The sequence below is a fragment of the Ahaetulla prasina genome, chromosome 2 (assembly GCF_028640845.1).
Source record: "Ahaetulla prasina isolate Xishuangbanna chromosome 2, ASM2864084v1, whole genome shotgun sequence".
NCBI classification, from domain to species: domain Eukaryota; kingdom Metazoa; phylum Chordata; class Lepidosauria; order Squamata; family Colubridae; genus Ahaetulla; species Ahaetulla prasina.
Window position 1 is genome coordinate 105,083,098 of NC_080540.1, and position 15,253 is coordinate 105,098,350.

Consider the following 15,253-nt stretch of genomic DNA (forward strand, 5'->3'; position numbering starts at 1 on the left):
CTTAACTTTCTTCAGCATAATGGAGAGGGGGGGAGATGGCACAGATCCTGACCATGGGGTGTGCGTTGGCTACCAACAAAAATAGGCCTTTTTGCTCAGTCTTTCAATGTCTGACATTTTTAGGATTCATATCTGCTTACACATAAATATACAAAACTACTATTATTCCTGTTACCTCAGAAAAAGAGATGACCCAATTAAACATATTTTATTAATTAAAGGTATAGATTTCAGCCAAAAATTATTGCATTCTGCTTATATAAATTTGGATATAGTTTAACATGATGCTTTGGAAGCAAAAATAACTTATTAGTGGCCCAGAGATATCCCAGCAAATGCATTAAAAGCAGCATTCGTCCTCTATAAGAGAAAAAGAAAAAAATTCTAATATTTTTTTATATTATTTATAATATAATATTTTATAAGACTTCATTGAAAATTATATTCATTGTCCCAATAAAAGCTGTTTCTGCCTACATTTGGATTGGATTACAGTGTAAAAAATGTTATTGAATTTGCTCTACTTGAGATTTAATTTATAGAAACACAAGAGAAAAGTCTGCTTAAGTTATTGAAATACAATAACGAAGAAAGGGAGCTCAAACAGTAAAGAGGCTGATCTACTAATTCCCCTCTTCTTTTTTGCCCAGCCTTATATTTTGGGTTTCTGTATACAGACTAATCTCTCAAACTGTCATCACAGAGTTTGGATCTGATATACCATCCCCAAAAACCTTCCTAGGGCAAGAATTTTAATTGAATCGGATGTTGCCACTTCCATTTTCTTGTGAGATAAAATGAATTCCTTGCTTAGGGAGGTGAGGTTGGGGAGAGGACAGGAGGGAGACAGATTTCTGACTAGGCCCCCTACAACCCAACTGGTCAGTTTCCTTCCTTCCTTCCTTCCTTCCTTCCTTCCTTCCTTCCTTCCTTCCTTCCTTCCCTCCCTCCCTCCCTCCCTCCCTCCCCAGAGAATCACTTTTCGGCAAAGACTTACAAATTGCAGATCAAAAAACAGTCTTTAAATACAACTGGGAGCCATAGATGGCTGTGGGGGAGGTGGGGACTGGGGCAGGGAAATGGATAGAGAGCAAAAAGGAGTGAGATAATGTCCAAAGCCATAACCCTTCTGGAAACAATTAGTCTCAGATAAGGCTGAGGATCCCTGCTCAATTGCTCCTGATGCATGTCTAAGGGAGAAGGTCAAAAAGCAACAACAGAACAAACAAGCAAAAGGATGGGATGTTTTCCACAGCATGAAGGTCTCCCAAGAGGGACGGATGATCAATTTATTTCTAGGAGAAAAATAATCTTACCCTGGTTAATCATTTTCTCTGCTTATTAATGCTCCTGGAATTTGAATAAACTTTCACCACCATCCTCATTTCCTTATATTACTGGCCCTGTGTCTTTCCCCAATTTCTGAAATAATAGTTTTAAAAACCTATAGAACCTACAATCAGTTAAAAGGTATTGTATCATCAAGGTGTCCCCCCCCCCATCATCCTGGATGAGAAGGGCAGCAAACAAATTTAATAAATAAATAATCATAGAATTGCAGGATATAAATTGGTGAAGTGAGGCACATATAAACACTTAGGATCAAGGTGTTTATTGAAATAAATAGAACCTGCAGCAGCTTCAGATATATCTACAAGACTGCAGAGTGTTAAATTGTGTTCAATCAGTAGAATGTGGAGGGAAAAGTGTCTGGACAGCCACATTCAAAAAAAGGAGACTATAAAGCAGAAGGTTCGCCCTGCCCTCAGTTGCATTCCAGCTTCCATCTGTGTGTGTGTTTATGGGGTGGGTGGGGTTCACCTACAATTTCCTCCTCGCACTATATGCAGTTTCAGCAGGCAATAAACCTGATCAGCCATTCCTGGGCTCAGAAGCTAAAGAGGGTGGAGCCTAGTTAGTACTTGGCCAGGAGACCACCAGGAAATCCCAGTGCTGTAAACTACAATAGGACAATGGAGGGTGGGGGGGAGATGGAGTCACAAGGCAGCAATAACCAGTAGCTTCTGTATTGCTACCAAACAAACCTCAGCAAGAACATGATCTAGAAACCACCAAGACTGAAGACTGACTGTCTGAACTTTACCTATTATTGCATAATATTTTTTCCCCAAGAGATGTACCCCTTACACTGTGCTACATGGAAATATGAGATATGGAAAACTACGATACTTTATAAAACTAGGGGCAGTATTTGCACAACGTATTAAATCTGGGTAGTTTTAATGTAATTTCATCTGTGCTCTTAGTTAACTGATTAATAATATATAAGGGTTAGAGGGGGAGAAAGGGGAAGGGGGAGAGAGAGAGAGATTGTTATTTTATACTTCCATTATATTTGTTGAAGTAGAAAATGTGTGATTTACTTCGAAATCATAGTGTACATATAAGGTTCTGATTCAGTAAACCGGAAGGCATGTTCTTCCAACCGAAGGTATCGATGGTCCTTCACCTCGTTCAAAGAGGATAATCCCAAAATGTGCAAAGTTGGCGGAGGCTGAAGGCTCCGGGGTGACTGCCAAGTCGAGAGAGACCAGGAAGAGTACGAGAGCTGCCTTACCCCGGGTCGCTCCCCATCCGGCTGCTTTAGCTGTGCCGAAAAGAACAGCTTCCCCCCCACCCCCAGCGCACCTGCGGCCTTAGCACGACAACCGGCAAGTCTTGGCTCTTCTTCCCTCCCAGGTGGAAAGGGTCTAGCGGGTGGCACGACTTAATGATCCCTCAGAGGGGGAGAGAGAGAGAGAGAGAGAGAGAGAGACCCTTGAAAAGAAAGAAAGCTCTTTCCACCTGGGGGAAAAGGCTCTTGAGGGAACTTTGAGCGAATATCTACCCGACCCCACCTGACCCCACCCGAATGCTGCGCCCGCCCTGACCCTCGACGGTCCGGATGGAGTCTGCTCCGGTCCCCCGCTTCCCCTTATCTAGAAGGAACGGGAGCAAGCACCTCTCCTCCACCGCTGGCCGGCCCTGCTCTTATCAGGCCTCTCCTAGTTAAAGAGGGAAACGAAGACTTTCTCCTGGATGGCGCCGGTCCCTCTCCCTTCTCTCAATCGGTTCAATCCGGATTGCGGGTTAGGGAGGCGAGTGTTTTTCACGGCCCTGCTTTTCTTCCAGCAAAAGCCCGACTTCAGCCAGAGCCGAAGTGAAGCGGGGCGGGGTGTGTGTGTGTTTATGGGGTGGGTGGGGTTCACCTACAATTTCCTCCTCGCACTATATGCAGTTTCAGCAGGCAATAAACCTGATCAGCCATTCCTGGGCTCAGAAGCTAAAGAGGGTGGAGCCTAGTTAGTACTTGGCCAGGAGACCACCAGGAAATCCCAGTGCTGTAAACTACAATAGGACATTGGAGGGTGGGGGGGAGATGGAGTCACAAGGCAGCAATAACCAGTAGCTTCTGTATTGCTACCAAACAAACCTCAGCAAGAACATGATCTAGAAACCACCAAGACTGAAGACTGACTGTCTGAACTTTACCTATTATTGCATAATATTTTTCCCCCAAGAGATGTACCCCTTACACTGTGCTACATGGAAATATGAGACATGGAAAACTACGATACTTTATAAAACTAGGGGCAGTATTTGCACAACGTATTAAATCTGGGTAGTTTTAATGTAATTTCATCTGTGCTCTTAGTTAACTGATTAATAATATATAAGCCTTATAAGGGTTAGAGGGGGAGAAAGGGGAAGGGGGAGAGAGATTGTTATTTTATACTTCCATTATATTTGTTGAAGTAGAAAATGTGTGATTTACTTCGAAATCATAGTGTACATATAAGGTTCTGATTCAGTAAACCGGAAGGCATGTTCTTCCAACCGAAGGCATCGATGGTCCTTCACCTCGTTCAAAGAGGATAATCCCAAAATGTGCAAAGTTGGCGGAGGCTGAAGGCTCCGGGGTGACTGCCAAGTCGAGAGAGACCAGGAAGAGTATGAGAGCTGCCTTACCCCGGGTCGCTGCCCATCCGGCTGCTTTAGCTGTGCCGAAAAGAACAGCTTCCCCCCCACCCCCAGCGCACCTGCGGCCTTAGCACGACAACCGGCAAGTCTTGGCTCTTCTTCCCTCCCAGGTGGAAAGGGTCTAGCGGGTGGCACGACTTAATGATCCCTCAGAGGGAGAGAGAGAGAGAGAGAGAGAGAGAGAAAGAGACCCTTGAAAAGAAAGAAAGCTCTTTCCACCTGGGGGAAAAGGCTCTTGAGGGAACTTTGAGCGAATATCTACCCGACCCCACCTGACCCCACCCGAATGCTGCGCCCTCCCTGACCCTCGACGGTCCGGATGGAGTCTGCTCCGGTCCCCCGCTTCCCCTTATCTAGAAGAACGGGAGCAAGCACCTCTCCTCCACCGCTGGCCGGCCCTGCTCTTATCAGGCCTCTCCTAGTTAAAGAGGGAAACAAAGACTTTCCCCTGGATGGCGCCGGTCCCTCTCCCTTCTCTCAATCGGTTCAATCCGGATTGCGGGTTAGGGAGGCGAGTGTTTTTCACGGCCCTGCTTTCCTTCCAGCAAAAGCCCGACTTCAGCCAGAGCCGAAGTGAAGCGGGGCGGGGTGGGGTGTGTGTGCAGTTCTAGCGCTGGGGTCCAATTAGCGGGGCCAATTTTTCTGTCTGTCCTAAGTCAAAACCCCAGCAAATACGGAAGCTGCTCAAATACGGGGCTCAAGAGATTTAGCTTGCGTCTCTTTCGGTAAGCCACAGGGTGTCCTCGGGAAAGGGCGGCGGGGAAGACGCGGGAGGGGACGGACGAGGGGTGGACAGACGGACAATGTTTTACCAGCAGCGGCGGCGGCCAGGCCGGGTAAGGTCATCAACCCTGACCCCGGGCGAGCCGGATTGTTTCAGCTAAGAGGAGTCTGGCCTAAGGTTTCCTGAAGGGCTTAGCTGGGCCGCCGATGTTGAACGCACCGGTAAAGAAGTAGCGCGGACCGAGAGAGTAAGAGCTGTGAGCCTTTGAGGGTGCGAGGGTCGGTATTTCCGCGGCTCATATGCAGAGTTCGCACCGCGCCTTCCCATTCGGCGTTCAAGGCGGCTAATCGTAAATACAAATCTTTTTTTTTTAAGTAAATAAATAAAGGGACGGATTACTATGTTGGTGATGAACGTAAAGGAAAAGGCAGCCTTTCCAAAGTCTTCCTCCCCTACCCAAGAAACCTGAATCGCCTCAGGGAGTAGTGGGCTGTCTCGGGCCGGTTGGCTTTCTTCCCGCTTTTCCGCGGAGGAAGAGAAAGGCGGCAAAGCCGGCGAGGCAGTGCAGGCCGTCTCTGGAGGCTGGTTCGGGGCGAGGGAGTAGAGGGAGAGGAGCTGGTGGTTGAGGCTCCGGCCAGCCTCCCACTCACCCACCCGCCGGATTCCCCGATCAAGGACCGGGAGGGAAAAGAGAGGCAGCCCCTGCTTGCCTCCGCTCTCCCAGCTCTCTTGACATTCAGGCCACTGCCTTCGCCTGAGGCTTTGCTCGCGGTGTGTTTATCTAGCCTGACGGCGTGATGGATGGCGGAACGCAGAGTTTTAGTACACAAGAGGCCTCTCCGCCGACAGGAGACGCAGCCAAGGCCGGCGCTCCTGCCTTTTTCCTTCGGCGGCGCTTCGCGGAGCTCCATGCCTATATTAGGTGGGTCGGGCAAGCTGCCCCTCGCGGGCCGTGGCGCCCGGGCGGACCAATGAGAAGACTCCCCAAGGGCAGGGTCCCTCCTCCTCGGGGTCCCGCCTCCCTACCTGCCTCCAGACCACAAGCCAAGGCTGGGCGCTTGGCCGGCGCGGCGCCCTTCGGAAGCCGGCGCTCGCGGGGGGCACCGGCCTCAGCTCCGCTGCAGCGCCCACCATGTTCCCGAGCCCTGTGACCAGCACGCCTTTCTCGGTCAAGGATATCTTGAGTCTGGAGCAGCATCCCAGCGGCCTGGCGTCCCTGGAGCTCTCGGCCTTGGGCTCGCCCTCCTCCTGCATGCTGGCCACCTTCAAGCAAGAGTCCTACCCGGCAGAGGACGCCCCTCTCGCCGAGGCCCCGGCCGGCCTGGCCAAAGGCAGCGGCAGCACTTTTCCCGGCCCTTTCTTCGCCAAGAGCTACGTGGAGATCGAACCGAGCAAGGAGCCGAAAGAGAGCAAAAAAGGTAACCGCGGGGGAGGGGGTGGGGTCGGCGCCCGTGTTGCGGGGCCGAAGCATCCTCTGCCAAGCCGGATCCCTGGGGAAGAACGGCTCCTTCCGAGGAGGGCATGTCCGGGGAGGTGTCTGCGGGCCAGGCAAGCAAGTGGGTGGGAGCCCTGAACCCGCCTCTGCCTTGTTGGGCCCTTCCGTGTTGCAGCTCCGGACGAAGAGAGACTATAGAAAGGTTAGGAGGGAACAGTAACCCAACGTGGATGGCGGTCGATTTCTGGTGGCTGGGAGGGATTTAAGTGGTGCATCGAAGAAGACGCCTTCGATTGTGTTCGGTCCTGTATAGTCTGTTTAGGGGGGGTCATGACAACGTCTCACCCCTCCCCTAGGGAAGATCCCCCGATATCAATATCCTTAGATTCCTATGTGGGTGACTTGCTGTTTTTGTGACAAGTAACTGATGACAATCTAAGTACACTATGTAAGATTAATACCACTGATGCGGAAAAATTATACTTAATTAGGACAATACCTAATACTACCTTAGCTCTTGAAACTGGCTTTCATTTCCCTCCTTTGTTGCAGTCCTTACAATAACCCTTTAGAGTAGTTCAATCTTAACATATTTAACTGAAAGGAAGATTATCTGGAATTTGGAATGACTGCCCAAGAAAATTTTAGACAAAAAAATTTCTCTTCTGACATTATCTTAATCTCAGTGGATCTAAGATAAACTCCTTCCCCCATTTTAAAGGTTAATTACCCAAGAATAAATTAGTTTTTATTCCCATGAAGTCAGAATATTTGGAAACAAAATGTCTTCCCTTAAATACTCTTATTGAGTCCTTCCTGAGTCCTTGTTCATAAATCTGATCCTACTACTACAACATCTACTCAGCTACAATGGGACTGGCATTCAAAGATGTGTAGAAAATGCCCAAGTATTTAGAAACTACAGGGACACCTCAACACCTCCAAATCCCTTCATCTCATTTTAGCCAAGCCCCCCCCCCAAATAGTTGAAGGGCTAATTTGAACACTTTAAGCAACATTTTTTCATTCTTCAAAATTCAATGAAATAGTTTTTGTTTTTATTAAGCGTGAATCTATTTAAACAGCTGAATTTAGTTATGACATTATTGTTACTAAATGTTTACTGCTAAGCTCTCCTTTCAGAGTAAGATATAGAATATATTCAAGGTTCACAATAGATCCATCAAAACAGTTGTAATACAAAACTGGTTATTTCTACTGAGAAGCAAATCTATTGAATTCTTTGGATTCACTCATGGCTGAAAATGTCTTAAGTTTGCATCCTATGTTCTATTTTCTAACCTGTGAAAAGTCCCTCTGATCTCAATGGGGTTTGCTTCTGAATACACAGAAATGGGTTTGCAAATTGTACCATTGCCTTGCTTTGATCGTGGTTCTCACTTTGTCCTCTGGCCTCTAAAGACATCTTGAGACTTTGGAAACAGATTTTCTCTCCCAACTGATACAATAAATACAAGAAAGAAAGAAAGAGAATTCTTCTGAACTGGATTTTCCTGGAACAGATTCCTGGGCAAATATGCTAAGTATCTCAGCCTGAGATGGAGTGAAATTCTGGGGTCATCAAGCCAGGAGAATACAACTGTTAAGTTCTTTTTGAGCAATTCTTTCCTGGCATTAATCTTGCTCCCAAGATTATTGGAGTCAAGCTGAACTTGGATCCCACTTTTTTATCCCTTAAACTGCCATCTTCTACACACTCACTTGGGAGAGGACCCCAATCTCTCTCCACATAAGGTGGGGAGAGACCAGTAGTATTCCAATGGAATGTGGGTGTCAACCTCCCAGAATCGCTAGGGATGTTGATTTAATCTCTATTGGAAAATGAATCAAGGATCCTTCCCATTGGACATTTCAGGATGTTTAAATCAGGGTGTCTAAAGGGAGAATATTCAACCATCAGAGAATTACCTTGTTCTGTTGGCAGGAGATAAGTTGTTCATGAGGAATTAGAGCTGGTCCCTGTCTTTCAATACTGGCCCCAAACACCTGGCTAGAAGGCCCCTTTTCAATGACCCTTAAGCAAATCAACTGAATTACCTATGAACTTTTTAATTAGCAATCTATGGAGTACAATAGAAAAAAAGACTACATGGCATTCAGTCCTTAGTCCTCTATTTCCAGTTTAAAGTAGTTACCAACTTTTTCTTCATTGATTTACTTGCAGTGAGTCTGTATTGAAATAGCACCCATTGAGCTGATAGCTGGTGAAAGGAATATCCCTGTTCAGGTGACCTATCTCTTGGATTGGAAGGAAGGAAATCCTTAATTCCTTCACTCTCCTCTCACTTCTCAGGAAGGAATCAGAATGCAATTAATGATGTGACTTTGCTTCTGGAAAACACACAGCATCTTGACTTTATATATTTATCCTAGTATAAGCCCTAGGCTTCAGCAAAAAAACAAAACAAAAACTATGTGGATCCCATTATACATATACTTTAAACTACAGAAATTAACAAAACAAAAAGAACCACGATAGCCCTATATACAATTAAAAATGAGTTTAATATTTAGTAGTCCTTCATTTGCATTGATTTCAAACCATTTTACTCTCAAGTAAATGTTCACAAGACTGGGGGTTGAAGGTCCTTATATATATTTTTTCCCCATTATCTGTAATTTCATTTCATTTATATCTGAAGTGAAAAAAAGTTCTGATAATTTCAGTTTCAGTTAGGAGTATGCAAATTAAAATCCATGCCTAAATCCAATAAACATATTGGACAGAGTGAGCCGGATTGTTTAATTTTAGCTAATTGTTTGTTAGCTACAATTGGCTGGATACACACAGCATGCAGCAAAAGTATCTTTCAAGTATAAATAATAATAGGGAAATAGAATCCTGGTCTTTTTTATTGACTGAATTATTTAATGGAGCTGGTTGAATTTGATAAGGCTTATTTATAATCACAATAACAACTAATGGTTGTAGTTGCAAATAACTTTAGGCATCTATGGTTTGGAAGGAATTACAAATATTTCATTTCTCAGCCTTGTTTGGAAATTAGACCAGAGAAATCCTTTTTCTCCCTTATTTTTGCCCAAATCATTTTTGTTTGGTGGAATAAATCCTAAGGATTTCCATAGAGATTGTTTGCAGAATTTTTCTAGATTGAAGGGTTATTTTCCTGACCCACACATGCCAGTTTCTGTGGGAGCAAATCAGCCAAAGTTAAGCACTTGAACCTCTCAATTTTCTTCAGCTGGGGAAGTTAGAAATTATCTCTCACTTCATTTACTCCCTTACTTTGTTTGATCTGTGGCTCTCATATTAAATAGGCTTCGTATGGGTAGGATTACAGAAGCTTCTACTGAACTTCCAAGGATGTTGATACTTTCCAGGCATACATGCTTCAATATTTCTGTGTTAATTGAATTGGCTTCAAAACACATCTAAGGGACAACTATATCCAAAGGAGGAATGTGTGTGTGGGGAGGGGGGGGTCTCCTTTCTGTTTTAATGAATACTATCGACTCAAATCAGGCCATCTTTATTGACTTTTAATTGTCCTTGGATCTGCAATCTTAGGGGAGGAATGTATGCAATTTATTTTGGAGTTTGGAATAATGTAGAATTACTTTTAAACATCCCTAGTTTCGTCAGCTCAGGGAAGACAGAAGAGAACAAAAGGGTTCAAAGCAAACCGAGAAACCGTCAGAGTTCCGTAAGGAAGGTTAGACTAGGAATGCAATGATGGGGTGGCGGCCACGGCCAGGCTCAGGTGTAAGATTAGATGTAAGACTCTTGATGCCGGTTATCATTCATCCAGAGAGCGCTAAATGCCATCAAACCAAAGCGAAGGAAGGGAAGCCTCATCAGACCCGGCAGGGGACAAAAGCGGCCGCGGGCGGGCGAAGGCTGCTTCCTAAACCTGCTCTCGCCTCCACCCTCTGATCGCCGGTTCGGTTTTTCTGTTTTTGCCTCCCCGCAGAGCTCTGCGTCCTCTCGAAGTCGCTGGAGCAGGAGAAGCGGGACGCCGAAGAGGCGGAGCGGCCCAGGCAGAGGAAGAGGCGGAAACCCCGCGTACTTTTCTCGCAAGCGCAAGTCTACGAGCTGGAGCGCCGCTTCAAGCAGCAGAAATACCTCTCGGCCCCGGAGAGAGACCACTTGGCCAACGTGCTGAAGCTCACCTCCACCCAGGTGAAGATCTGGTTCCAGAACCGCCGCTACAAGTGCAAGAGGCAAAGGCAGGATCAGAGCCTGGAGCTGGTGGGCAGCATCCCGCCGCCTCGCCGGATAGCCGTGCCGGTCCTGGTTCGCGACGGGAAGCCCTGCCTGGGCGACTCGTCTCCTTACAGCTCTCCCTACAACGTCAGCCTCAACCCCTACAGCTACAACGCCTACCCGGCCTACGGCAGCTACGGCGGCGGTGGCGGAGGCACTGGGGCCTGCAACGCCAGCTACAGCTGCAGCTATCCGGCCGTGCAGAGCGTCCAGCCTTCGGCCGCCGCCGGCAACTTCATGAACTTCAGCGTGGGGGACTTGAACCCAGTGCAAACGTCCATCCCGCAAGGGAACGGCGGCCTTTCCGCATTGCATGGCATCCGAGCCTGGTAGGGTCAAGACGACCAGAGGCCTTCCGGGAGCAGACTCGGATGCAGCCCGACGCCTCCTTCGGAGAAGCGGCCTGCACCATTGTCCCGGACATCAGAAGCCGAGAGAGCGCGCCCTTTTCCGCGCTAGGTGCGGCCGAGGAGATTCTCCAGAGGGTGCGCGCGGAAGTGGGGCCGCCGATTCCTGCTCCAGTTTTCGACGGGCCACTTCGGATTTCCATAGGACTGAAGCCTCATGGAGGCCCGTGTTCTGGCGCACGCACCTCGGTCCAAAGACAGGAGGTGGCCGGACCTGTGTTCCTTCGCTCCTGCTTCGAAGTTAGGTCTACAAAGACTCCCGAAGTCGCAGAGCGCTTTGGTGTTAACAGGGAAAGAGTTTAGTTTACCTATCTTTCCTACTTTTAAAAATAATACAGCTAAATCTGCCTAGAAACCGCGAAGGACCTTTATCGAATCGATTTCCTTTTCTTTTCCATACCAGCAGAGAACACGGGCGCACCCCACTTCTTTTCACCGTTTCTTCAAAAGGCCGGGTTGCCAAGTAGGCGTTTGCCTTGCGGGAACTATTCCTGGTTGGTGAGTTTTCTTTGAAAGGCGGCCCTACTTGATTTCAGATGCGATGCGCACCACCGCCCGGCCACCCCAGGAGAAGGCGCAGGCTGTTGTGATCCCCGTAGAATTCTGCACTAAATCGGTTTGCTGAGAGTATGAAATGCACTGCCCGGCCGTGGCGTTGATATAGGTGACTTCTTTCGGGATGGGGGAAGGGGGTGTTGGTTTCTGTACCCCAACAAAAAAGAACTGATGTCATTAAAAAGAGTGGCTTGAATTTGGGCTGCTTTATGTGTTTCCTTGCGCTCCTTTGCAAATCAGTTTGCTTTTAGTTGGAATGAAAATGGGAGAAGTCCCCTCCCCCCTTCAGAAGATGCCGCGATTAGAGCACGATTCTCACGAGTCTAAATATCCCGCCGTCCAGTCCGAAGGATGGCTTCTTGTAACTCACAAAGCCTGTAAAGTCCCACTGAATTTCTTGGGATGTAATTACTCCTTTTGCTTACTGTAGATATGTAGACCCGCAAGGCCTCCCGCTGTTGGAATTCCCAAAGAATTTGCAATGAAATAGAGTCAAAACAACAGTAGCGCAGAGGCTTAACCCGCGCGGGTGGCCGTGTCCTCTATATGAAATCACAGCCATAAAAACGCATTAACTGCATTAATTTAGAAGTAGGCCCTAAATATCAGTATGCAAAGAGACCTATTTGCATAGTCGATGGCGCCCTGCTCGAAAGGGCTGTAAACAAAAGGGCTTTTAGTCCTACACTGGCATATATAAGCAGGGCCTTGGAACGGGGATTGGAGTCCGATGAACTTTTTCTCGAAAATTATTCAGACGTTTATTAACCAACGGCTAGTTTAATGCAACCAACACCTAATCACCACAATATGCGGAGCACGGCCATCAAAAGTGAAACAATACCCCCCAACTGGCACATTTTGAGCGACCTCACCCAAAGCCTATAAGGCCGCCTAACACATACAAACCACCCTCTTCATGTTAGAGCAGGGGTCTCTAACCTTGGTCCCTTTAAGACTTGTGGACTTCAACTCCCAGAGTCACTCAGCCAGCAAAGCAAAGCTGGCTGAGGAACTCTGGGAGTTGAAGTCCACAAGTCTTAAAGGGACCAAGGTTGGAGACCCCTGTGTTAGAGCACCAATCATGATATACCTAGATCATTAGTGATGAAATAACTCGGACAACACTATTCAGACATGATCTACTCTTTGGGCTACTAACCCATTTTAATGTGTAATAATTGTAATGTCTGTAAGCCACCCAGAGTCGTCTCTGGACAAGATGGGCGGCACATAAATTTAATAAATAACCCACCCAGAAGATCTGAGTCTACCGAGAGGAGCGACGGGAGACAATGACGCTGTTTCGAGGCGGTCTTTGCAAATCAGGACCCTTCTAAAAGACTCGAGCCTTTTGCTCCAACCGCAGCATTACCAATTAAGCATTCTGGGACCTGGAGTCCCAAGGCAAATGTCGAGAAGCTAGCCAGGGAATGCCGCCTGACCATGAAGGTTGCTGTGTTCTGCAATTTAAGGCAAGTCATCCTCCACAGGTGTTTCTCTCGGATCTCTCTTATTATCCGACAATTGAAAGAAACTGATTGCTCCGCTCCTCTTCTTCTTTTCAGAACAAGACAATAAACTTCTTGTAATCACACTCGCCTTCCGGGAATTCTCATATAGCCCTGAGATTTCCTGGTGGCGTTTCATCCGAGTTCTAGCCAGATCTGGTTGTGTTTGATTCCTGACAGCAGAAAAGCTGGCCAGCTGCTGTCCCCTTGTCAAGTTGCTTTCACCCTCCAGGAGTATCTTTATGGCTTTCGGTGATTCTGAAAAGAGCTGCCTTCGAGAGGTACTGGATTAGTCTCCACGTTTCCCAATGAATACGGCCACTGAGGAAGTGGATGATAGGACAGGTAAGCCTTGGAGGGCACCGACTTTCGTGAAATTGGTATAATATTCTGAGGAAGCGGAACTGGGCGATCAATCGGCTTTTTTAAGGCTGGTCTCCTTGTACTGGCTGCCCGAGACTGACGGGGGCAACGGCACCCCCTTCCTTAGAATACCAAGCAAGCATTGCAACATTAACAGCTAAATACCAACGTTGGCAGCTTTGACCCTACGACTCCACAGTTCCTGCGGGAGACCATCTCATCGGCTTCAAGGATGTTCGGCACAACGGTACGCGGGGGAAAAGGCGAAGCGGAGTTTCTCAAGCGCTTTTAATCTTTCCAACGAAAGAGGATGACCTCCGTTTGAAAAATAGACTCCACGAAGTTTACAGGGCAATGCCGGTCACCGCAGGAAGGCGCTGTCCTCACGCCCGAGCAGGACCGATGTACGAAGTCCTGGGAAGCGCTGCGCCATAAATTCACGTCCGAAGCTCCGGCTGGCTTGCAACGCAGTGGTGCCCACCGGCCACACGCTTCTCGGAAAGTTCTCTCGAAATAGGACTTCACGAGAGGAATGGGGGACCTCCCCACAGTTGTGCCGGTGTGCCCTCCAACTATCCCCTGTCCCAGGGGTGAAATCCAGCAGGTTCTGACAGGTTCTGGAGAACGGGTAGCGGAAATTTTGACTAGTTTGGAGAACCGCCAAATACCACCTCTGGCTGGCCCCAGAGTGGGGTGGGAATGGAGATTTTGCAATATCCTTCCCCCAGGAGTGGGGTGGGAATGGGGATTTTGCAGTATCCTTCTCCTGCCATGCCCACCAAGCCACACCTTGCCCACCAAGCCACGCCCACAGAACTGGTAGTAAAAAAAAATAGATTTCACCACTACCCTGTGCCGTCTGACCTTGGCTTCAAGAGGTGGCTGCAGCAGGCGAGACGGTGATGGGAGATTGTTGGTGGCTTTATTTTCAGAGAATAGCTCCAGGAAGAGCCAAAAGAGGCTATGGTAGAAGCTTTCTTCCATATACAGGTGGTCCTCGACTTACGACCACAATTGAAAACAAACAACCAAACCCCCCACCACCACATTTCATTTGTTAAGTGAGACATTTGTTAAGTGAGGTTTGGCCCCCTTTACGACCTTTCTTGCCAAAGTTGTTAAATGAATCACCGCAGCTGATAAGTTAGTAACCCAGTTGTTAAGTGGATCTGGCTGCCCCATTGACTTTGCTTGTCAGAAAGTCGCAAAAGGGGATCACATGATCTTGGAATGCAGCAACAGTCATAAGTATGAAACAGTTGCCAAGCATCTGAATTTTGATCACATGATCCTGGGGGGAGGTATGCAAGTCGTAAGTGTGAAAAATGGTCATAATTCACTTTTTCCCAGTGAATTTGTAACGGTCACTAAATGAACGGTTGTAAGCCAAGGACTACCTGTATTTGGAGGGCACCAAGTGCATTTTTTGGGGGGGACAGGCGGGTGGGATAGGAGACATTTGGGTGGTTGAGCAATAGCAAGGGGGAAGTCGCTACAGTCCAGTGGAGGGTCTCCCTTGGAGGGCAGCCCTCCCTCCCGATTCCCATCCAACGCCTTCTTGGCTGTGCGTCTCCATCCTTGTTTACTGATGGGTTCGATAGCGAGCAGGCTCCCCTGTCCTCCTAATGGCGCTCTGAAGAGCCGACACAATGCGCCTCGGAGCCCCCCAGGATGTTTTGACTGCCTCGGATTGTTCTGTTTGTTGTTGGTGCGCTCTCTCGTTCCCATCCCTGACATCCGAGAAGGGGATTTGATGATCAGCAACCCCAAGCTCGGTGGACTTCCATCCGGATTTTTCTCTCTCCCACCCACCGCTTCCTCTTCCCAACCCTCCCACCCCAGCCATTCTAGCAAGTTTTGTTAGATTGAGGCTGCAAAACAAGGAAAAATCACTTAGGTTGTTTTCAGTTTTGGGGAATTTGCCCAAATAAGCAATTTGCCCCAAATAGACACCTCCCTGTTCTTCCTTATATGAAGGTGAGCTTTTCTTTTAAAAAGGAAGGAAGGAAAGATAAGATGGTAGAAGAAGTG

At 47.7% G+C, this 15,253-nt stretch overlaps 1 protein-coding gene across 1 annotated transcript; it reads left to right on the forward strand.

The window, feature by feature from the left end:
• Window positions 1–5,789: 5,789 nt before the first annotated feature.
• On the forward strand, window positions 5,790–11,492 carry NKX2-5 (NK2 homeobox 5). Its single transcript, XM_058170469.1, has 2 exons — window positions 5,790–6,123; window positions 10,094–11,492. The coding sequence occupies exons 1-2, from the start codon at window positions 5,838–5,840 to the stop codon at window positions 10,717–10,719; spliced, it is 912 nt and encodes a 303-aa protein (XP_058026452.1). The 5' UTR covers window positions 5,790–5,837; the 3' UTR covers window positions 10,720–11,492.
• Window positions 11,493–15,253: the final 3,761 nt, after the last annotated feature.